The 24,765-nt window shown below is 40.9% G+C and overlaps 1 protein-coding gene across 4 annotated transcripts in view; it reads right to left on the minus strand.

Moving 5' to 3' along the window:
* The window catches only part of eif2ak4 (eukaryotic translation initiation factor 2 alpha kinase 4), a 121,196-nt gene that overhangs the window by 57,156 nt on the left and 39,275 nt on the right, over positions 1-24,765 (minus strand). For all 4 annotated transcript variants that reach the window (XM_043698267.1, XM_043698270.1, XM_043698269.1 and 1 more), the window contains 4 exons: positions 21,942-22,345; positions 15,749-15,821; positions 8,164-8,262; positions 5,973-6,095 (listed from right to left, as the gene is read on the minus strand). In XM_043698267.1, the coding sequence (XP_043554202.1) occupies positions 5,973-6,095; positions 8,164-8,262; positions 15,749-15,821; positions 21,942-22,345 (699 nt within the window). The remainder of the gene's footprint in view (positions 1-5,972; positions 6,096-8,163; positions 8,263-15,748; positions 15,822-21,941; positions 22,346-24,765) is intronic.

Genomic DNA, 24,765 nt, shown 5'->3' on the forward strand with positions numbered 1-24,765 from the left:
GTCTGTGCCATAATGTTTAGACTGATTCTAGTCTAAAAAGTGAGTCATGCAGTTTTTGAGCAAGTGAGTCATGCAGTTTTTGAGCAAAAGTACAATGTAACTCTGCAAGTACAAATTCACCCCACAAACATATATGTGTGTGTGTGTGTCTGGGATGGGGGTTTGTCAGTGTCTGTGAGTGTAAAGTCTCTAAGTCTGTGAGAGGGTGCATGTGAGAGTGTGTGTGTATGTCTGTAAGAGAGAGAGACAGAGACAGACAGGGAGAGAGTGGGAGAGAGTGGGAGAGAGTGGGAGAGAGTGGGAGAGAGTGGGAGAGAGTGGGAGAGAGTGGGAGAGAGTGTACGGGCGCGCCTCCATCTGTCTGTCTGTCTGTCTGGGGTGGGGGGGTGTGCACTCACACATATATATACACATTCTCTCTCAGACACTCACAACCCTCCACCCCAGACCCAGACACACACACACAAAAATGGGGTTTGTGGGGTGAATTTGTACCTGCAGAGTTACATTGTACTTTGCTCAAAAACTACATGAATCCATGTAAGACTGTCAACTCACTTTTTAGATTAGAATCAGTCTAAACATTACAGTTAACCTGAGAATGTAACTTTTTTAAAAAAAGTTTTGTGAGTTACATATAAAAGAAGTGAAACTATTATGGTCATTCAAACAGATGAGAGGCTTCACAAACAATCAAGGTAGTTTCAATGTATAATTTCAGTTACATCACACTGTAAACTTTTGCTATAAATTCTGTGTCTTACAATTGTGTACTCCACGACGACCTGATGAAGGAGCAGCGCTCCAAAAGCTAGTGCTTCCAATTAAACCTGTTGGACTATAACCTGGTGTTGTGTGATTTTTAACTCTCCCAAAGTCTTAACTTTCAATGTCACCTACCTACAGTTTTGCCCAACCCCAACTATTCCCCAAACTGTTGATAATTCAATTCCCTTCTTGCCCCTCATGTTAGTTGATCTTGTTTTAAGTTTTCTATCCTAAGACATTCTCTTCTTCCACTCAAATCTGCCATCATCTGCCTCCAAAAATAATTCGAGACCCCCCCCCCGTCTTTGCAATCTGTCATCTCATATCCAATCTCCTATGTGTTCCTAAAGTCCACAAGCATGCCAAAATCCATGTCCATCTTTCCCATGTCTGAAAACCTCAATCAAGTGTCTTCTCCTGGCACAGTAATGAAACTGCCCTGATCAAAGTTACAAATAACATCTGATCTGGCTGTGACTATGGTAAAGGACCCCTTCTTGGCCTAAGTAAACTGTTCTTGACTTGACCAGACTCAAACCCTCACTTTGTCTGATGCAGGACAAGATCATTCACAACCTTCACATCCTTTGTGACCCTTGGTGAGCTTCCAATGCAGTGTTCCACCTATCATGAAGATTGCCTCATATCCAGCTCGATGACATTGCCTACATCCATCCGAATCTCAGCTCAACTACTATCAACAGCCACATCATATCAACTGCAAACCCAACCAACCCAATGGTGCCAAATACATCAAATGTTGAAAATTATTAAATAAAAACAGAATATGCTAGAAATACTCAGCAGGCCTGAGTGGAGAGGAACAGAGTTAATATCTCTGTTCTATAAGCTATCATCAGAACTATTCCAATGTTCCCTGGTCAGCCTTCCAGTCTACACCCTCTAAGCTTGAGTTCTTTCAAACTCTAATAATGCCTGCATACAGGTTATTCTGTTATAACTCACATTTCGTCAAAGCTAATTCGCTGTAATGTGATTGATGAATTGAGGACACTGCTTTTACAGCATGAATTTTAAAAACATGTGTCAGCTGTAATGTAATTACAGCGCCAAGACTTTAAGCACTGTTTCTAAAGCATATCTTTCTAAAACGTGGGACTGCGCAAGAATGCAGCCACCGCGTTACAGAAGAATTGACTATACTAGCTCACATTAAGTTTCATTCACCCATCACCTCTGTGCTCTTTAACCTGCTAGCTCCCAGTTCAGCAGTGAGTAGATTTTAAAATTCTCATCCTGGTTTTCAATTACCTCCTTGATCTTGTTCCTTCCAACCTATGCAACTGCCTCCAACCCTGCAAAATTAAAGATTTCTGAACTACTTCAATTCAACTCTTTCCTGCAACCTTGAATTTCAGGGACACGAATGGTGACAAAAAGGAAATAGAAGTGGTTAGGAAATTTAATTTGAAGTAGTAAGGAAGTGGAGATGAATTATGGAATTAAATCAAGGCAAATGGAAACACATACGGAGGACGAGGAACATTGAAGTATTCTTCCGACAGAAATGAAAGAAAAATCAAGAATAGGATTAGGGCCAGAAGATAAACTTCACATCAAAATGGCAGAAATATTACTATGTTCAGGGAGACTATCAAAGCATTAGAAGAAAGGATCAAAGAAGTAATCATTTAAGACAGCAAAGGGAGAACAAACTAAGGAAACATAGAGGGGTGAAAATCAACGGTTCAACAGGACAATACCAACACATTTTAAAAATAAACTGGTAAATGGTTAACAGAGACACTATCATAAATTTATTTTTTAAAATCAGAAAAGGAAATTGAGCCAGGGGAGTTCGATTGAGTTCAGGGGACTGTAAAAAAAAACTGAAAATGCTGGAAATATGCAGCAGACAATGAATGTTTCATGAGAATAGAAGCAGTATTAAATCATTCAAGTCAGAGCTTACATCAGGACTATAGACCAGTTAGCTTAATGAGCAGCAAATATAATGAAATACATACATGATTTGGAGGAAGGCATAGGTTGCCTCATTAGCAAGTTTGCAAATGACATTAAGATTAGTGGAGTGAAGCTGATTGTCAGAGAGTATAGAGAGTTGGGCAGAAAAATGGCAATGGAGTTTAATCCGGACAAATGCAAAGTGATGCATTTTGAAAGATACAATTCCAGAGCAAACTATACAGTAAACGGAAAAGTCCTGGGGAAAACTGATGTACAGAGAGATCTGGGTGTTCATGTCCATTGTTCCCTGAAAGTGGCAACGCAGGTCAGTAGAGTGGCCAACTAGGCAAACGGCATGCTTTCCTTCATCAGACGGGATATTGAGTACAAGAGTTGGCAAGTCATGTTACAGTCATTTAAAACTTTGGTTCAGTGCACAGTTCTGGAATACCGCGTACAGTTCTGGTCGCCGCATTATCAAAAGGATGTGAATGCTTTGGAGATGGTGCAGAGGAAATTCACCAAAATGTTGCCTGGTATAGAGGGTGCTAGCTATGAGGAGAGGTTGAGTGGATTAGGATTATTTTCATGGGAAAGAAGACAATTGAGGGGGGACCTGATTGAGGCCTACAAAATCATGAGAGGTGTAGACAGGGTGGATAGCAAAAAACTTTTTCCCCCAGAGTGGAGGACTCAATTACTAGGGATCACGAGTTCAAAGTGTGAGGGGGAAAAAAGTTCAGGGGAGAGATATGTGGAAAGCTTTTTTTTACGCAGAGGGTGATGGGTGCCTGGAATATGTTGCCAGCGGAGGTAGTAGGGGTGGGAAAAATAGCGTCATTTAAGATATATCTACATAGATACATGAATGGGCAAGGAGCAAAGGGACACAGATCTTTAGACAATAGGTGGCAAATTTAGATAGAGGATCTGGATCAGTGCAGGACTGGAGGGAGGCGCGGTAGTAGTTTGGCGCACCGACCTTTACACCGCTGAGGCTAAACGCCAGCTCGCGGACACCTCCTCCTACTGCCCCCTTGACCATGACCCCACCTCCCACCACCATCTCCCAGACCATCCAGAACCTCATCACCTCAGGGGATCTCCCATCCACCGCCTCCAACCTCATAGTCCCACAACCCCGCACCGCCCGTTTCTACCTCCTGCCCAAAATCCACAAACCTGACCGCCCCGGCCGACCCATTGTCTCAGCCTGCTCCTGCCCCACCGAACTCTTCTCTGCATAGCTCAACACGGTCCTGTCCCCCTTAGTCCAAGAACTCCCCACCTACGTTCAGGACACCACCCACGCCCTCCACCTCCTCCATGATTTTTGCTTCCCCGGTCCCCAACGCCTTATCTTCACCATGGACATCCAGTCCCTGTACACCTCCATCCCCCATCACGAAGGACTTAAAGCCCTCCGCTTCTTCCTTTCCCGCCGTACCAACCAGTACCCTTCCAACGACACCCTCCTTCGACTGACGGAACTGGTCCTCACCCTGAACAACTTCTCTTTCCAATCCTCCCACTTCCTCCAAACCAAAGGAGTAGCCATGGGCATCCGCATGGTCCCCAGCTATGCCTGCCCCTTCGTAGGATATGTGGAACAGTCCATCTTCCGCAGCTACACTGGCACCACCCTCCACCTTTTCCTCCGCTACATCGATGACTGTATCGGCGCTGCCTCGTGCTCCCACGAGGAGGTTGAACAGTTCATCCACTTTACTAACACCTTCCACCCCGATCTCAAATTCACCTGGACCGTCTCGGACTCCTCCCTCCCCTTCCTAGACCTTTCCATTTCTATCTCGGGTGACCAAATCGACACGGATTCCTGAAGAAGGGCTTATGCCCGAAACGTCGATTCTCCTGTTCCTTGGATGCTGCCTGACCTGCTGCGCTTTTCCAGCAACACATTTTCAGCTCTGATCTCCAGCATCTGCAGCCCTCACTTTCTCCAGGAGGGCCAAAGAGCCTGTTCCTGTGCTGTAATGTTCTTTGCTCTTTGAAATCTTTACCCAAAGATATAGCAGAGATACATCTAGAGACTGTTTGGCCAACCTTTCTGAATTCTTTGAAGTAATAAAGAGTGGACAAGTATAACATTAGGGATGCAATATATTCAAATTTTCAAAAGAGCTTCAATAAAGTACCATATGGTAGACTCACAAATAAAATCAGAGTGCATGGAAATGGGATATAAATAACAAGCTAGAAATCAGAAAAACAGTGTAGTGATTAAGGGTAGCTACTCATCCTAGTAAAATGGTGTTCCACACAGATGGATGATAAGACTACAATAGCTCACGATTTACGTTAATGATTATTTATATTTAGGAATCAGAAGTACAATTATTAAAGTTGCAGATGACATCAAATTGGGTGGGTACCTTTAACGCTGAGGTAGAACATAGGAAACAGGAAGAAATTTATAAAATTGCAAAAAAGGCTATGCAATCAAATGGATTTTAGTATGAGGTAGTGTAATTTTGTATTAAGAACCAGAGTCTGAATAGATCTAAGGAGCAAAGCAATTGAGGAATGATGACAAACAGGTTATTATCACAGTAATGAAAGTTAATAAGGCCACGAACAGCAAACACAGCACTGGGATTCTTTTTCTCAAGGGAATGAATTGTAAAGTAGAAAAGTAACATTAAACTTGTTTAAAAAAAAATGTCAGTTAGACGAGAGTACAAGCACAGTTGTGGTCTCCATTTTATAACAAGGACCAGAGAAGTGACAAAAGAAAATGTCAAGATCGCACTAGAAATAAAGAATACATGCACAACTGAACATGCTGAGGGTCTTTTTTTAAAGAAAATAACATTGTTGGGGTGACCTGATAGGTGATGAATTAGTTCTATAGACTAGACATGGAGAAAATAAATCCATTTGTGGGCATCCAATATGGATTTCAGGAGAAATTTCTTTCACCAATGTGTGATCAAAATATGTAACGTGGTAAAACAAGGAGCATTTGAGGTGAATAGCAGACATGCATTTAAGGAGGGAGTTAGATAAATAAATGAAGGAGTAAAGGAATACAAAGGCAGGCAACAGGTCAAATATAATGGATTGGAAGGAATATTTTATGAGCATGAACAGTGACACTGACCAGTTGGATTGAAATGTTTGACTGATTCCTTTCTCATAAAATAGTAGCTATTCCTTTCTCACTTCTAAGCTCAATTCCTACAACATGAACATTATCACAAGCTTTTTGAAAGTTTAGATATTACAGTTCCCCTAACAGTTCCTGAAAATCAAACCTGTTCATGGATGTAGGCTAGTCCATCAAGGATTTCCCTGAATAGCCTCCAGAGACGATTGATATCTCTATACAGTCCCCGGTCAATTGTGTCGCGTAAAGTGCTTTTCTCACAATATTCCATCTGAAAGCAGTCAAGAAAATTTAAGTCTACAATTTATACATCAAGCAAATTCAGCAACTCAAGTCATTAAGTGATCTGCAAATCATTTGTTTAATTGAATTATACCCACAAAATCCCTCAGCTGCAACACAGAGCAAGCCAAAGTCTTCCTCATAACTTGGAAGGTGGGATTTACTTGATAACGTGAAAGTATTTTTGGTTATAAAATATCATTGGTATTATTTCATTCAAGAGATCATTCACAACCAAAGGCTGATTTGCTAAGTAACTTACATTATATACTAAGGAATGAGACTTAAAATGTACATATACAAAACATAATAGAAAATACAACAACAAAATATAAAAACAAATTCAACTGATAAAAGGGAAGAGATCAACAGAATGTTAAAAGCAGGTTAATACTGAATTAAAATTACAAAGCAATACAGCATTTCTACATTACCAGGCACTGAAATGCATATAAATGTCATTGTTCAATTGTTTCATTGAGGACCTGAACCTGTGAAGGAACAGAGCTACCTTTCAATCCTGCAACTTACAAGATCTAATCTAAAGTCACAGAGTCATATTCAAACTCTGAGCTGCTTTGGTTGTTGTAGGTTAGGATGAGAGTTAACGTGGTGGGTGTAACAGTTCTGAAATTGCATAGCTTCAATAAAGGCATTTTACAATCTTGCTACAAATATTAACTCATCTTTGTAAAGACATTGACAGTGTGACATGAAGAGCTCTGTTGTACTATCAATATTGAGGACCTGAGCTCAATCTCAGCATGAACTCCTGTATTATTTTCATCTGGTGGGTGGTGCATGTGTAAAACTGGAGTGCCAGACAATCACAGTATTCAAACAAAGGACAAAGGGATCTCAAACAGACATTCAGGTATTTGTTTTAAGTGTACTATCCATTTGACTATCTCACATCAACTCGGCTTGAACACATATACATCTGACAGGGTGGAATTGCCTTACGTTATGTCAAGCCACACATACCCACACCTCCTAAAGTCTACTTGCATTGTTCTAGATTTAGCAAAGTTACGAAATTACTGGTTTATTTTTCCTTCCTAGAGAAATGTATGCATTTTGCTCAGTGAATTTCCTCAGGACTTCTCCTATTCAGCCCCACAATGTGACTGGAAAAACCATATAAATGGCATTATGCAGACAACTGGAACTCTCCCAATTTTCTTAAGGAAATTCACGACTGGCGGCACAGTGGCTCAGTGGTTAGCACTGTTGCCTCACAGCACCAGGGACCCAGGTTATTGTCCTACCTCGGGTGACTGTCTGTGGGGAGTTTGCACATTCTCCCCATGTCTGCGTGAGTTTCCGGTGCTCCGGTTTCCTCCCAAAATCTAAAGATGTGCAAGTTAGGTGATTTGGCCATGCTAAATTGCCCATCGTGTTAGGTGCATTAATCAGGGGTAAAACATAAGGTAGGGGAATGGGTATGGGTGGGTCATTCTTCAGAGGTCGTTGTGGACTTGTTGGGCCGAAGGGCCTGTTTCCATACTGTAGGGATTCTAATCTAATCTAACTTGGCAGATGGAAGTACTATTTTGCTGACCTGATATTGACTTTTCGCATATAGTGGTAGAATATGGTCATGAAATGTCTTATCAAATCCTCCTGATGTCATTAAATTTGAAGCAACTTGGGCCATCTAATTTGCAGTCACTTATGTCAGTATCCTAAATACTGTCCATTTTCATAGCATAATTCCAATAGTAAGGATCGTACAATCCATATATCACCAAAATATGTCCACCTGTGTCAAATGGGACTTATGGTGCAGGAGTGAAATGCAGGCTCCTTTCAAATGGTGCAATGTAACAATAAGCAGCTTTCATTGCTGAATTGTTGCATTTCAGGAAATTATTCAAATTACTGTATGTCAACAGAATACACACATGATGTGCAATCCAGGGTCCAGTCTATTATCAGAGCATATATACAGTACAAAGTCTGGGGTAGCATGTTACAGAATATAAATACTCTGCAATCTGGAGTACCACTGTTACTTGAATATATAAATAGTGCAGAGGCTGGATAGAATTGGTTACCTGAATATACAGATAGTGCACTGTCTGTGGTTCTATTATGACCTCTGCCTTCTCCATTTTGCCATCCTCAGGATTCTTTGCATTTGTAGTTTCCCTGCCCTGTATATTAACAATAATCACAGAATGTAACAAACACAGAATATAAAACATATTAGTTATGGTGAAATTAACACATAGTCTGAGCTAAAATGTAAGTTACACTCAAGCCGCTATGAGAATGGGAAAAAGACACATCCTTGGGTTAGGCAACAAACAGGTTAATGTTAGATTTTTTTTGCCACTTACGTCACCTGCCAAAATGGTCACTCGTGCATCTGTATAGTTTCATAGATGCCAACGCTCTCTAGGTCTTACCAAAGAGACTATTTTTCACATATAAATCGAAGACTGTTCAGCAGGAGCAAGTTACTCCAGAGTGGTGGACAAAACAGCAGAGCTAGAGCTGGTGCTCATCCTACAGTCACAGACATGGTCTCTCACCCAACATCTCCAGTTTGAGATCTCTTGATCATTCTTGATCACCAAGTGTAGAACATTTTTCTCCATGTGGCTCAATTGCTCAAACCCTTTACTAATTAAACTACTTGGGGAAAAGGGGGCACGTTGCAACATATTTTCTGGATTTTTTCCTGAGAAACCTAGACAAAGTTCAAAGCATCACCCTGTGGTTCAGAACAGGTCCCAAACATCACCATGGTTGTACAGACTAGGAAAGACATTATAAATTTAGTAACAATGACCAGGCTTTCCATGTTAGCATTATTAACAAAACCCACAGCTCTTGAAGGATTTTTTTAAATCATAAAAGTGTGTCTTCATTATAACAATAGCAAAAAGTCTGAAATCTTGGCCTTACAAATCTCAGTTGAGTTCTCTTACTATGTCATCCTGAGGAATAGAAAAAAGTCACCGCCCAATTATACATCTCCACCCAACCAGCCCCCATTGTCTTTTCCTCTCACGTCCCCACAACCTTCCTCTCTTTCTACATTACCCACCCTCCCCCACTGCCCAACCCTTTAGAGCAGAGGAGTTTACGGAAACATTCAACAGAAGTGTTCAAAATTCTAATGGGATTTAAGAGAGCAGACAAGGAGAAACTGTTTCTAATGACAAGCTTAGTAACTATTCACAATATATGTTAATGACGTAGATGAAGAAACTAAATGTAGTACCTCAAAGCCTACAGAAGTACACAGAACTGGATGAAAGAGTGAACCATAAGGAGGATGCAGAGGTGATGCGAAGTGAGTATACAGGCTGTGTGGGTGGGCAAAGGCATGGAAGGTGCAGCGTATGTGGATAAATATGAAGTTATCCATTTTGGTAGCAAAATGGAATGGCAGATCATTACTTGATTGGCTGTAAATTGAGCAAGGAGAATGTTCAATGAGTTCTTGTGAACCAGTTATAGAGTCATTGAGATGTACAGCATGGAAACAAACCCTTCAGTCCAACTCGTCCATACCGACCAGATAATCTTAACCTAATCTAGTCCCATTGCCAGCGGCTTGGCCCATATCCCTCTAAACCCTTCCTATTCATATACCCATTCAGATGCCTTTAAGTGCTATAATTGTTCCAGCATCCACCACTTCTTTTGGCTGCTGAAAATAAGCACTCAAGTGCAGCAGGCAGTAAAGGGGGCAAACTGCATATTGGCCTTTGTAATGAGAGGAACAAGGATGTCTTCTGGCAATTATACAGTGCATCAGTGGAGCCACACCTGGAATAGTGTGTGCAGAGGATGCTCTTGCTATAGAGACAGTGCACTGAAGCTTTATCAAACTGATTCCTGGAATGGCAGGACTATGTATCAGGTGAGATCGAGTTGGTTAGGATTGAATTCACTTACGTTCAGAAGAATGAAGGGGAATTTAATGGAAATCTATAAAATTCTAACAGGACTAGACAGTTAGAAGCAGGAAGGCTGTGCCTGATGGTGGGGGGAGTCCAGAACCAGGGGACGTTCTTTAAGGATAAGGGGTAAACCTGTTCGGACTGAAATGAGAAGAAATATCTTCATCAAAGAGTGATGAGCATGTGGAATTCACAACTGCAGTAAGTGGTTGAGGTCAAAACATGATGTGTTTTCTTGAAGGATGGAAACATTCTTGTGACTAAAGAGATCAAAGGACATAGGGAAGGAGCAGGTTTAGGGCACTGAATTCAATAATCAGCTGTGATCATATTGGTTAGCAGATCAGGCTTCAGGGGCCAAATAGCCTACTCCTGCTCCTCTCTTCTGTATTTCTATGTAGATCACTTAGATTAAAGACAATTAGCAAACGGTCCCAGAATAAAATGAGGTACACTGCTTTTATGCACTAGGTGGAAGAGTGGTGGAGGCATTTCCAGTAACTCTTTCAAGAAGAAATTGGAATATATATTTGAAAAGTAAATATTTGAAAGACTAAGGGCTGGAGAGTGGGACTAAATATATAGCTCTTCCAAAGAGCCAGCGCAGATCCACGAGATGGAATGGTGTTCTTCAGCAGTGCATGATTCAGGGCTTGTTTTCTTTTTACTAGAGATAGGCTCTCGGCAATAGAACTGTTGTGAGGACAAGATAACTTGCAAACCAGTTTCCTGAATATCCCACGGAACATAACTGCAGCGTTTGTTTACATAGACCTTTTTTTTTAAGCAAAAGTTCATTCATAGGATGTGGGTGTCACAGGCTGTGTCAGCATTTTATTGCCTGCCCTAGTTGCACTTGAGAAGGTGGTGGTGAGTTGCCTTCTTGAAGTGCTGCAGATAGATCCACTGCCATTAGAAAGGGAGCACCAGGATTCTGGTACCCACAGGGAGGGCCTCAACCGGGACCTTGGGTTCATGTCACATTACAGGTGACCACCGTTGCACTATACACACACAGATACTCCTACTCCTACTCCTACACACACACACATACACTTTCTCACACTCACAACCCCCAACCCAGACAGACAAAGTCCCACATGCATGCATATATTTTATGGGGTGAATTTGTACTTTGCTCAAAAACTGCATGAATTCATGTAAAACTCCATTATCTCACTTTTTAGATTAGAATCAATCTAAACATCATAGCATAGACAGGGGGCTAACACCTTCAACATATTGTCTAGCTATCACCATTGTTAACAGCTAACCCGAGAATGCAACGTGCTTCCAATTAAACCTGTTGGACTTTAACCTGGTGTTGTGTGATTTTTAACTTAAAATGAAGGTATGCAGCTTCATAGTACAGTCAGTTCTGCTATAACTTGGCAGTCCATTCTCGTGCAACCCCATTGTAAGCAAATCAAGTAATAGCAGCATCATTTCATCTAATGGGGCAGGAATTGTGTTATAACCAATACATACTTTAAAAGTTCGCACTTTTGAAACAGTGCCCCCAATTAGTCAATCGTGTTATCGCAAATTTGCATTAACAAACGCACGTTATAGCAGAACGACCAAGCATTCAAAGACCAGCTACATCCAATCAGTGGGTTAGTTAGTTAGTTAGTCATTCATTCCATCTCTATTAAAATTGGGTGAATTCCATTCCTATTTCGATTTTTTAAAAATTACATTTAACCTCTCGTGCAACCCTAACCCACTTGTCCTTTTGGAATTTAAATTTTAACTTGATGATTCTACTCAAATATAAATATACACCTACATCCAGGAAGCCTCTGATGCAGAATTTCATGAATTTTTTCCACTTTTCAAAGGGATCTAGCCACTTGGGACACAATCACACATTGTGTGGAATGCACTGAATTTAAATGCAGATTTATGCCTCAACCAGTATTAACATTCAAACGTCACACCACTGACTGCATTGACATACCAGCTCAGAAAAGGATGAAAAGTCAACAGTGCATTGGAAGTCCTAAAGGAGAGAGACAGCATCATTATAAGATGGTGCCCAAAAGGGGACAAAGAGCATAACCTGGACCATAATAAACAATTTTAAATTATAAATAGAAATGGTTTTAATCAGGGCTCATTTTGAGTTGGAATTGTACTTTACATGCCTACAGACAATGAGCCATGGCAACAACCAATCTTAGGAATACAGATATTAAGCATAGAATTTTTGCTACCTTCACCTTTCCCATCAGCCACCAGTATACAACATCAAACATGCCAGAAGCCTTCATTTGCCACATGAAAGTGGAAATTATTTTCACACAAGCATATAAGAAGAAAGGAAGAGGTCGTTCAGTTGTGCAGGCCATCCTGGCTAGGCTCAGTGACAGGTTCAATAAACATGCACATAGGGGCCTCTAAATTGTGATCACAAACGAAAGGCTCTCCCTCAGCAAAGATGCAGCCAACTAAGATCGGTTCATTTGGACCATCAATTAAACTTTTCCTATGCAACTCAATAGTATACTTTGGATTCTGATTTTAACAGTTGCTGCCAACCCTATTCAAAAGTAGCTATTCAAAAACCTGAAAGAAAATACTGTGATTTCATTAACTGTTTAATTTTAGACCATAAGACATAAGAGCAAAAGTCAGCCATTTGACCAACTGAATTAAATGACACTCAATAAGATCACAGCTCATCTGATAATCCTCAACTCCATTTTCCTACCTTTTCCCAAAATAACTTGATTCCCTTACCAATTAAAACATTGTCCAATTCAGCCCTAAATATAATTAATGACACAGCCTGACCAGTTCTCAGTGTAAAGAATTCCACAGATTCACTACCTTCTGAAAAATATTCCTCCTCTCTCTCTCTCTCTCTCTCTCTCTCAAATGGGCAACCATTTAAGATGACAATTAAGGTTAAGAGTCTAGGAGCAGAGAGACTCTCCCACAAAGGGGAGAACCCTCTCCACATCTACTCTGTCAAGCTACCTAAGAATCTGATATGTTTCAATAAAAGGTTTTTTCTCATTCCTCTATACTCCAACCTTGCCTCATAGGAAAATCCATCCATACCAGTCAATCAAGCGAACATTTTTTGGACTGCCTCCAATGCCAATATTAGAGAACCAAAAAAAATCCTCATCTCTACCTTAGATATACAACTCCTTATTTTTAAACTGGTGACTCTTAGTTATAGATTCACCCACACGAGGAAACATCTTTTCTACATCCACCCAGTGAAGTTTCCTTAAGATCTTGTGTGATTCAATCAAGCTGCTTCTTACTCTTCTAAATAGAGTCATACAGCATAGAAACAGGCCTTCTAGTCCAACTCGTCCATGTTGACCGAGTAGCCCAAAATAAACAAGGCCCACTTGCCCGCATTTGGCCCATATCCCTCTAAACCGTTCCTATCATGTGCCTGTCCAAAGATGTTTTGAATGTCATAACCATACCTGCATTCACCACGTCCTCTGGCAGTGCATCCCATAAATGAACCATCCTCTATGTGAAAAGGTTACCCCTTGGATCCCTTTTAAATCTTCTCTCATCTTAAAAGTATGCTGCCTAATTTTGAACCCCACCTGATGGAAAAGGCTTTTGCTATTCACCTTATCCATGCCCCTCATGATTTTATAAACTTCTATAATGTCACACCTCAACCTCCTACACTCTAACGAAACAAGTCCCAGCCCATCCGCTTCTCCTTATAACTCAAATCCTGCAATCCCAGCAACATCCTGGTAAATCTTTTCAGAAACCCTCTCCAATTTAAAAATATCCTTCCTATAGCAGAGTGACAAGACCTGCAAACAGTACTCAAAAGTGGCCTCACCAATGTCCTGTACAACCTCAACATGACATTCCAACTCCTATACTCAACGGTCTGAGCAACGAAGAGAAGTGTGCTAAACGCCTTCTTAACTACATTGTCTATCTGTGATGCAAATTTCAAAGAACTATGTACCTGAACCCCGAGGTCTCTTTGTTTGACAACACTACTCAGGGCCTACTATTAACTGTAGAAATGTCCTGTCTTGGTTAGTTTTACAATATCTTGCATTGTACCAAATTAAATTTCATCTGCACTCCTCAGCCCATTGGCCCAATTAATCAAGATCATTTGTAATTTTAAATCAATCTTTTCACTGGTGGCTATGTGACCAATTTTGGTGTCATCCGCAAACTTACTAACCATGCTTCCTAAGTTCTCATCCAAGTCATTTATATAAATGACAAACAACAGCGGACCCAGCACCGAGCCCTGTGGATCATCACTGGTTACAGGTCTCCAGTCCAAATAACATCTTCTACCACATCGTACCATCAAGTCAATTTTATATCCAATTGGCAAGCTCTCCCTGAAACCTATGTGATATAACTTTATTAATTAGTCTACCAGGCGGAACCTTGCTAAACGCTTTATTAAAATATGTGCAATCCACGTCTACCACTCTGCTCTCATCAAGTTCTTTGGTTACTTCCTCAAGTAACTCAATTAATTTTGTGAGATACAATTTCTCATACACAAAACCATGCCAGCTAGCCCTTATCAGTCCTTGCCTCTCCAAATACATGTAAACCCTATCTCTCAAAACCCCCTCCACCAACTTACCACCGATGTCAGACTGACCGATCTATATTTCCCAAGCTTCTCGTGACAGCCTTTCTTAAATAAATGCACAACATTAGCCACCCCCCCACCGTCTGCCAGCACCCCGAGACTGTCTAATATTTCTTCAAAAGTCATTCCAGGTGTTAGTCCAACAAATCTTTGAATTGCTCCAAACCAGAAGTAAGGAAACCAATATTGTACATCGCACTCCAGCTATGATCTCATTAATGACCTGTGGAACTGAAGCATTACCTCTCTAACATTTGTATTCAATTCCCCTAATAGTTTACATAATTACTTGCTGTACCTGCTGCAATTTATGCACTAGGGCACCCAAACCCCTCCACATCTCAGAGCTCTGCAATCATTCACCATTTGGAGATGCTTTTATTCTTCAGTCAAATTTCACATTTTCTCATAATTTACTCTATTAGCCTGCTCTATGCCGACTCACTCAACCTAGCAATATCCCTCTATAGCAACATTATGTTTTCTTCACAACTTAATTTCCTATCTATCTTATAATCATCAGCTAATTTAGCAACCATACCTCAGTCTCTTTACTATTTATATGAATGACTTGGATGAAAAGTTGAGGCCCCAGCACTGATGTGCCCACTTTGGCACATCACTTGTTACAGCTTGCTATCCAGGAAATGACTCATTTATGCCTGCTCTGGCAATAAACAGAACCCAATGACTTTCTGCTGCTCTGCCCAGGCATTCAAACCAAGTACCAAAGGCACTGAATCAATTGTAGGACTGAATCTCCAGTCCTAGCTTGTATATGACTGATAATTTCAATAGGTATAACAATGGGAAAAGGTACCGAGTGCAACAGTGTGAAGAAAGCCGAATATCAGTTGGTAGCCAGGAAAACAGGGAGTTTTAGATTCTCAATAGACTATTGAGCGCTCCTTCATGCCATCAGATTCAGTTTATTCCTGAACAATGTCTTTAGATATCATAATCCACAAAGAGTTCCAGAGAATAACCGAAAAGCTGTACAAGAGAATCAAAGCAATGTAATGGCTGTAACCTACACCTTTTTACTCAGGTAGAGACTTCCAAATTGAGCCAAGCTGCTTATTTGCAAGTAATATACTGATTACTCACCGCAGGGTTGTTGTTGATGTTGCCACTGCCATTCTCAAAGACAATGTCACTGTCTGAATAAATGTCAGCTGGTCTGTAGAAACAGAATACATTTGATATAAAATTCTGTGCAATGTTGGTCTTAACAATTAAGAAGCTGAAATGCGAACTTAAAATTGACCAACTATCTCCTTCCCCACCAATGGGCAGCATGGTTATCAATGCATCCTCACAGCGATAGGGTCCCAGGTTCAATTCCAGTTTTGGGTGACTGTGTGAGTTTGCACATTCGCCCCATGCGTGCGTGGGTTTCCTCCCACAATCCAAAGATGTGCATGTTAGGTGAATTGGCAATGCTAAATTGTCCATGTGTTCAGGGATGCATAGGTTAGGTGCACTAGTCAGAGGTAAAACAGGATATTACAGTGGGGAATTGGTCTGGCTGGGTTACTCTTCGGAGGGTCAGTGTGGACTTGTTGGGTGGAAGGGCCTGTTTCCATACTGTAGGGATTCTATTCCATAAAGAAGCCCAAAACTTTCATGAGTTTAATCATAACAATATCTTCAAAGCAGTTTACCAATTACAATTTCAAAATTCCAAGTACATGTATTGCTGTACTGTGCCAAATCAAGCAGTTTCTTGTCATTGTACTTCTTTTATTACAGCCTTATTTCTTTTTATTAAGTAGTTCAAAGCAAAGGTTAGAATGTGGAATTCTATCTGCTGTGTTGACTTGATGGGTACATGACCCAGCAGATAAAGTACACAGCTGTGCAGGGGGAAGTCACTGTGTACACACACAGTGGTTAACAGCAGCCATAGGGACAATGAAGTGCTGCATGCCCTGCAAGTCTGCTCTACCATTCAATAAGATCATGGTAATAAATGCTGCCTAGCCAGTGACCCCCTTACCCCGTGAATTAGTAGAAAAGAAAGGTGATCCAAAGACATCATGACTTGTTTACATGGACTTGCAATATATAAAGTTAAAGGCATAGGGCGTTGAACACCTTAAATCCAAAGGTCAGGATTAAGCAAAGAATAAAATATTTCTGCTTATATGGTTAGAAATTCTGTTTGTTAGATCCATGTTCACAATTCTTTTGAATTTCTTAAGTGTCAGCAGTGTTGTTTTCAAAAGTCTAAGTCACGAATGTTAAATAGAACCAAAGTTATTTAAAATCAGATGGAACAACTTCAAAAGGATATTTAAAATCAGGCAAATTATAAACCAGTTGTCCAATCTGATCCTATCAACTGGAATTTTTAGGTAAAGATTACCCTAATCAGAAATAAAACCCCAAATCTTGGATTGTATTGGCCGAGTCTACACTAATGCTTGTTCTGAATGTGATCAGTTTGAGAATCTCAGATGAAACGTTAACCTTCAACACCAAATGACTAGCTTTGCCCTTCCAGCACTACATTTAAGAGTGTTACATTGTACAATGTGGCACAGAGCGCCACCAACACACTGATATGGGTACACTGTTTCATCTAGACTGCACAAAATGTGAGCAAAAGTTAATGCAACATTCTACATTTATGCCATCTGAATTTCTGCTGGTCAGACTAGTGTTACTGTTTCTCATCACATCAAATGTTATATTTAAATCATAAAATAGGAGCAGTGGAATAAGCACTCATCATAGTTAATCCCATGCCACTTGTGCAATTTATGTTCAATGTAAATATTGTTCCATTACTGTTACCCCATAGACTAGATGTTGCACACATCCCAGAGATAGACACTAATGGTCATGAATTTAATGGTCCAGCATTCATTGACCATTTGTATGCTGATTGCCAAAATAGATCATAGTAATACATTCATTTAGTTTCATCTTAAAATGTCTGTCTTTCAACTATTCACTCTTCAAGGTTTGTGTAAAATTTGTAGCTCAGGTGCCAGTCGTCGTGGTTGTGGATATGTTTGTCAAGCTGACAAGTTGATTTGCAGACGTTTCGTCCCCTGTCTAGATGACATCTTCAGTGCTTTGGAGCCTCCTGTGAAGCGCTTCTGTACTGCATCTTCTGGAATTTATTTGGTCCTGTTCCTGCTACTTCCTTTGTTCGTTATAGTGACAGGTAAATTGGATCTAGGTCAATGTGCTTGTTGATGGAATCCATGGATAAGTGCCATGCTTCTAGTGTCATACCCACAGCCACTACACATTTTACTCTCCTCAGCATCCACAATGGCTTCTCCATTAACATGATGCCATTTGTACTTTCGCAAAATAGAATAAATGATGTGTGAAACAGAGTCATACACCACAGACACAGACCCTTCAGTCCAACCAGTCCATACTGACCATAGTCCCAAAACTAAACGAGTCAAACCTGTCTGTGCTTGGCCTTATCCCACCAAATATTTCTTAATTCATGTACGTATCCAAATGTCTTTGAAAAGTTGCAACTGTACCTGTATCCACCACTTGCTCTGGGAGTTCATTCCACACCCTCTGTGTAAAAAAAATGCCCCTTGTGCTTTTTTTAAAAAAATCTTTCTCCCCCTCACCTTAAATATGCTCCCTAGTCTTGAAATACCACACCCTCAGGAAAAGACACCTGTCAATCACTTTCTCTATACCCCTCATGATTCTATAAACCTCTTAGGGTCACATTTTAACCTCCTACATCTCAGTGAAAAAAAGCCCCAGCCTCTCCCCCAAGACTCAAACCTTCCATTTCCAGCAACATCTTGGTATATCTCTTCTGAATCCTCACATTACTGCGGGTTTGGCTTCACACGGAAGCCAGACCAGGTAAGAAGGGCAGATTTTCTTCCTTGAAGGACTTTAGTGAACCAGATATGGGGATTGTACAATTAACAACGATAGCTAGTTTTAGTAATGAAAGCTATCAATTTCAGACTTATTAACTGAATTTAAATTCCACTAGCTGCTGTGCTAGAATCTGAACCCAGGTCCCAAGAATATTAGCCTGGGGTCTTTTGATGACTAGACCAGTGACAATATTGCAATGCTATTCTCTACCCAGCACCTTCTGTGCTCAAATTGCAATTTGGGATTTGGGGTGTGGGGTGGGTGGGGGGTCTGATTTACAAATGGTTGTAAGAGTGGGAATGGACAGATCCTTCACATGGAAGCAGAATCAAATTCTCTCTCTCTCCCTTTCCAGGTGGAATGGCTTCATTCCAAGTCTTCCTTAACAATGTTGAACAAGGAAAACATTTACTTCTGTCCCGCCTGTGAGGACTACAAGAACACAAAGACCAGCTCCAAACTTGTGCTCAAAGCCCAGATCATTTACGACAAGTTTGTCAAGGGCTAGCCCCAAAAGGAGGCAGGTTTACCTTTCTTCTCTTTTGAAGATTGTCTAATGCGTATTTTTTCTTTCATCATCAGTCCGCCATTGACTGAATCGGGGCAACAGGGCAGGAGGTTGTCAGAGTGGTCAGTGGGCACTGGAGGTGATGGGCAGCTGGAGTAGAGGGGGAGTCAAGGGGTTTGGAGGAAGCTAGATGGGGTGGACAATGGGAGGTGAGACAAATTGAGGAACATGGTTAGACCTGTACCTCAATTGAAGGTATCATCCTCTGATTGAAATCCTGCATGGTTCCAAGTTCCCTATATCTCTGCCAGAGAGAGATCTGGGTGTCCAAGTACATGAATCACATGAAAAAATTAGTATGTAGGAACAGCAACTGGACAGGCAGGCAAATGGAATGTTGGTATTTATTGCAAGGAGAATAGAACACAGATGTAGGCAAGTGTTGCTGAAGCTATTCAGGGCTTTACTGAATCCACATTAGGCTTCCTTACTAAAGGAAGGAAACAACTGCAATTGAAGCAGTTCAGAGAAGGTTCACTCAACAGATGAAAGGGTTATCTTACAAGGTTAAGCAAGTTGGGCTGATATTCAAAAAAAGTTAGAAAAATGAAGGATGTTTTTATTGAAACATAAAATCCTGAGTAGATTTGAGAGGGTGGATGCTGAGCATGCTTTTGTAGAGGGACTCCAGAGTTTACAAATTCGGGATCGCCCATGTAAGACTGAGGCAAAAGATTAACTTTTCTCAGATGATCATTAATCTTGGTCATTTTCTTCCCTAATTGGCAGTAGAGACTGAATTATGGAATATATTCAAAGTTCAGTAAGACAGATTCTTATGCATTGTCACTGGGTCTTCTTTTTTTTGGGGGGGGGGGGGGCAGAAAGAGTGCATAGACATGAAAACGGAGCTGACACCACAATCAGATCAGTCACACATCTGGCGATAACCACTTGTTTACTGGAGATCACTTGCCTCAGTTTATGACAGTCAGGTTCCAGTTTTTATGTTAGATAATTTTTGGGGCAACTGGGGAGAAACCTACTAAAGTAGAAATGGTTCCCAGCTCAACTCTATGGTTTCTGAAAATGAATCCTTTTGTGGAATCTGGAGTGCTGGTCTCGGTACTGCCATGTGAGAAGCCCCTGAAAGAGTTCGTCATTATTTCCTCATTGACTGCATCTACAAATATTCACAGTTACACCACATGCACCTGTGCACCAGCATGTCACACCAACAGCCATGGTGACCATTTCAAGAACCAAGACTTATTGGCTAAATGTGTTATTTTTTTAAAACAGCGAATCTTTGTAGAAAGAAATCTGATTATATTTTCTTTTATCAGATATATGCATGTGTTGGAAAATCGAGGGAATAAACACTGAAACTTTCATTTTACAAACAGTATGCTGGCCTGTTTTGCATCTTCATTAAAGTTTTATTTCACAATAAAATGAATAATTTTCTGCTGTTTAAAGAAACCTAGATGATGGATTTTTTTAATCCTAGTCTAATACAGAGAAAGCATAAGATTTGCCATATCGGAAACAGTGTAAAATAGTAAAATTTACGTTACGATCCGTGGAGTAATGGGACCAAAGACAGACAAAGCACACCTCCCATCTCAGGCATAACGTCACATTATGCTGCATCTGCCACCTTGTTGACCATTAATTTCACCTATCTGTATCTCTTTGCGGCCTCTTTGTATCCTCCACACTGGTTTCCGCAAGCAGCTTTCCATCACATAGAAATGGAACACAAATCTAGACTGATGCCAGGTTTAGTCCCTACCTGATCTTGATCAGAGGCAAGAAAGGACAGACCTTTGTTTCAATGTACCATCCAAAACAATGCCCAAATTGAAAGAACAGTCCAAGCAGGAGAAGCAGCTAATGCACTTCATTTGTAAACATGGTAACTTCAGCAAGCAGACACTAGGGGATCCCTAACTTTCATTATTTCTGACCTGCCAGTGTTCTATGAGCTTAAACAAGTTAAGCGTTGCTACCTGTTAAATGAAAGGAAGGTGATGCATACTACAATCTGCTTGGTATGGAGATTATCCTTTCCATAGTAAAAACCCAGCCTCTCTCAGTCCATTTTATTTCTTTGGTCAGACAGCTAGAGCTCTTGTAGTTAGTGTTCCACTCTTCCATCCTCCATGAGGTTAAGCACATCCTTATTTTTAAATCCTTTCAGAATCTTGTTCATCCCTACATTTGTAATCTCATCCAGTCTTACAACCCTCCTCAAACACCATCTTTTCTCCAGTTCCTCCCTCTTTGCATGCCACTTTCTTTTGATCCTCTATTGGCAGTCAGGCATCTATGCCAAAGCTCTGGGGTTCCCTCCCTAAACTTAATATTTTTTCAACCTTGTCTTTAAGATGTTCCTTAAAATCCAACTCAAGTTTTTGGTCCCACGTCCCAATGTTTACTATGGTGCGATTCTGAGCAATGCAAATACTTAAGATAATTAATTGAGAGCATAACTTTATGCCTTGTTCTTCCTTTTATAAAAATCGCCCAGTCAATGCTCTTGCTCTATACTCAGTGACGCCTACAGGACAGTATGCACATGCATTGCAAGCAAAGATATCATTAGCCTCAGCTGAAAAGTTTCAGCTAAAATGGTCCTCAGCACTCATTATCCAGATTCATCTGGGTGAAATATTGGAGGGCTGCAGTTATCTGTTTATCCAAATACAGCATCAGTCAACATCTTCAGGACAGGAAAGAAACTATCCTGAGGAGAACACAACAATGGAACAGTAGACTGGTCCTGAATCTCCACTGAATCTCTGGGCTTGCACTACATTTGCTATTTGAAATAGCTTGCAAATAGTACCCCAAACCAAAAAGCCAATTAGGTCCAAATGTATTAGCTATCACGGAAATCTGGTTCATACTTACAAAAATGATGCGCAGAATACATCCTCTTCATCATCATCCTCATCACTCGACTCTCTCTCAGTGCATTTAACGCTCGATGATCTGTCACATGATGTGCTCCATTCCACGGAACTGGTCGTGACAGGGGGTGGGGCATTCTTTTCAATGTCATCAGACATCATTAGCTTTTTTTGATAATCCGCCTCAGGTTGGGGTGGAGTCTCTGGCATGTTTTCGGAGGATGGGCTTGAGGCAGGCTGAATTTCATGTTTCTCAATCCAAGCATTGTAGTACCTTACAATGTTTTCATGGTTCAGGCGTGATAGCAATGTCACCTCACCCTTTATTCTACGGAAATGTTTACTGGAAGGATTCACCAGGATGCGTTTAACAGCATAATAGCAGCCATCTAATTTATTCTTCACCTGAAATCAAGCAAGTGCTGAATTTAAATATCTATTTAAGGGCATAAGAATGCATGATATTGAAGACGACAATAAAGAACAGTTTGTTTTTAAGACAACCATATAAAATGGTCAAAGCAAATATCTATCCAGGGGATAGGAGAGAATATAATTTATCAAGCCCTCAGAATTTTGCAGGAGATGAACATTTGCAAACGCTTAGGAACCATCACATGTCTATAGGGACATTGTGATTCATGTCAAATAGTATATCAAAATAATGGATTAGTACCGTACATACTCATGTAAAAATCAAACCTTTTAGACCATTTTTAAGGTTAAATTTATGGAGTTGACGATGACATAGATACCACCGTTGAAGGGCTCAAATTCATGCTACAGTCCAAAATACCGTATCATTAGCAAAAGCTCAATTGATCTCGAAATGAATAAAGAAAAAAACTCAATGAATTACAGTAATTTCATATGATAACTTATAGCACTCCTCTTGCCGATTTCTGATTACAAACTGGTGAAACTAATATTATTTGGATCAAAGGAGCTCAAAAATGGACTGAGGAGAGCCAGGAGGGCACACATTAAAAAGGCTGGGTAGGAAGGATTAGGGAGAACCTAAATGCATTTTACTCATACGTGAGGAATAAGAGAATGATCAGGGAGAAGGTAGGGCCAGTCAGGGATAGCGTACAGAATTTGTGCGCAGAGTCTGGGCAGATAGGGGAAGCCCTTAATGAGTTTTTGCTTTGGTTTTTACAAAGGAAAGGGACCTTGTTGTGAATAAGAATTTTGAGGAGCTAGGAAACAGGCTTGAACAGATCGAGATTGAGGAAGTTGATGTGCTGGAAATTTTGGCAAACATTAAGATTGATAAGTCCCCAGGGCCAAACCAGATTTATCTTCGGTTGCTCTGGGAAGCGAGAAAGAAGGTTGTTAAGCCGCTGGTGAAAATCTTGCTTCTTCACGTTCCACGGGAATCGTACCGGAGGATTGGAGAGAGGCGAATAGAACATAGAACATAGAACATAGAAGAATACAGCGCAGTACAGGCCCTTGGGCCCTTGATGTTGCGCCGATCCAAGCCCACCTAAACTACACTAACCCACTATCCTCCATATACCTATCCAATGCCCTCTTAAATGCCCATAAAGAGGGAGAGTCCACCACTGTTACTGGCAGGGCATTCCATGAACTAACGACTCGCTGAGTGAAGAACCTACCCCTAACATCAGTCCTATATCTACCCCCCCTTAATTTAAAGCTATGCCCCCTTGTAATACCCGACTCAATACGCGGGAAAAGGTTCATACTGTCGACCCTATCTAACCCCCTAATCATCTTGTACACCTCAATCAAGTCACCCCTAAACCTTCTTTTCTCTAGTTGTTCCTCTTTTCAAGAAGGGTAATAGAGAAACCCCTGGCAATTACAGACCAGTTAGTCTTACGTCTGTGGTCAGTAAGGTTTTGGAAACAATTCTGAGGGAAAGGATTTATGATTATTTGGAAAAGCATAGCGTGATTAAAGCAGTCAGCATGGCTGTGTGAGGGGCAGGTCATGCCTCACAAATCTTTTTGAGTTCTTCGAGATGGTGACAAGACAGGTTGACAAAGGTCAGGCAGTGGATGTGCTGTTTTTGGACTTCAGCAAGGCATTTGATAAGGATCCCCATGGTAGGCTCATTCACAAAGTCAGGAGGTATGGGATACTGAGAGATTTGTCTCTCTGGATTCAGAGAGACTGACAGAAGGCAGAGTGTGGTTGTAGATGGAAAGTATTCTGCATGGAAGTTAGTGGTGAGTGGTGTCCCAGAGGGCTCTGTTCTTGGGCCTCTGCTCTTTGTAGTTTTTATAAATGACTTGGTTGGATGAGTAAATTTACCAATGACACAAAGGTTGACCGTATCGAGGGCTGTTGCAGGCAGAGGGTGGTGGTGGAGGGTTGTTTTTCAGACCAGAGGCCTGCGACCAGTGGAGTGCCACAAGGATCGGTGCTGGGTCCACTACTTTTTGTCATTTACATAAATGGTTTGGATATGAACATAGGAGGTTTAGTTAGTAAGTTTGCAGATGACACTAAAATTGGAGGTGCAGTGGACAGCAAAGAAGGTTACCTCAGATTACAACGGGATCTTGATCAGATGGGCCAATGGGCTGAGAAGTGGCAGATGGAGTTTAATTTAGGTAAATGCGAGGTACAGCATTTTGGGAAAGCAAATCTTAGCAGGACTTATACACTTAATGGTAAGGTCCAAGGGAGCGTTGCTGAACAAAGAGACCTTGGAGTGCAGGTTCATAGCTCCTCGAAAATGGAGTCGCAGGTAGATAGGATAGTGAAGAAGGCATTTGGTATGCTTTCCTTTATTGGTCAGAGTATTGAGTACAGGAGTTGGGAGGTCATGTTGTGGCTCTACAGGACATTGG

This window comes from Chiloscyllium plagiosum, chromosome 10, assembly GCF_004010195.1.
Source record: "Chiloscyllium plagiosum isolate BGI_BamShark_2017 chromosome 10, ASM401019v2, whole genome shotgun sequence".
In the NCBI taxonomy this organism is placed as follows: domain Eukaryota; kingdom Metazoa; phylum Chordata; class Chondrichthyes; order Orectolobiformes; family Hemiscylliidae; genus Chiloscyllium; species Chiloscyllium plagiosum.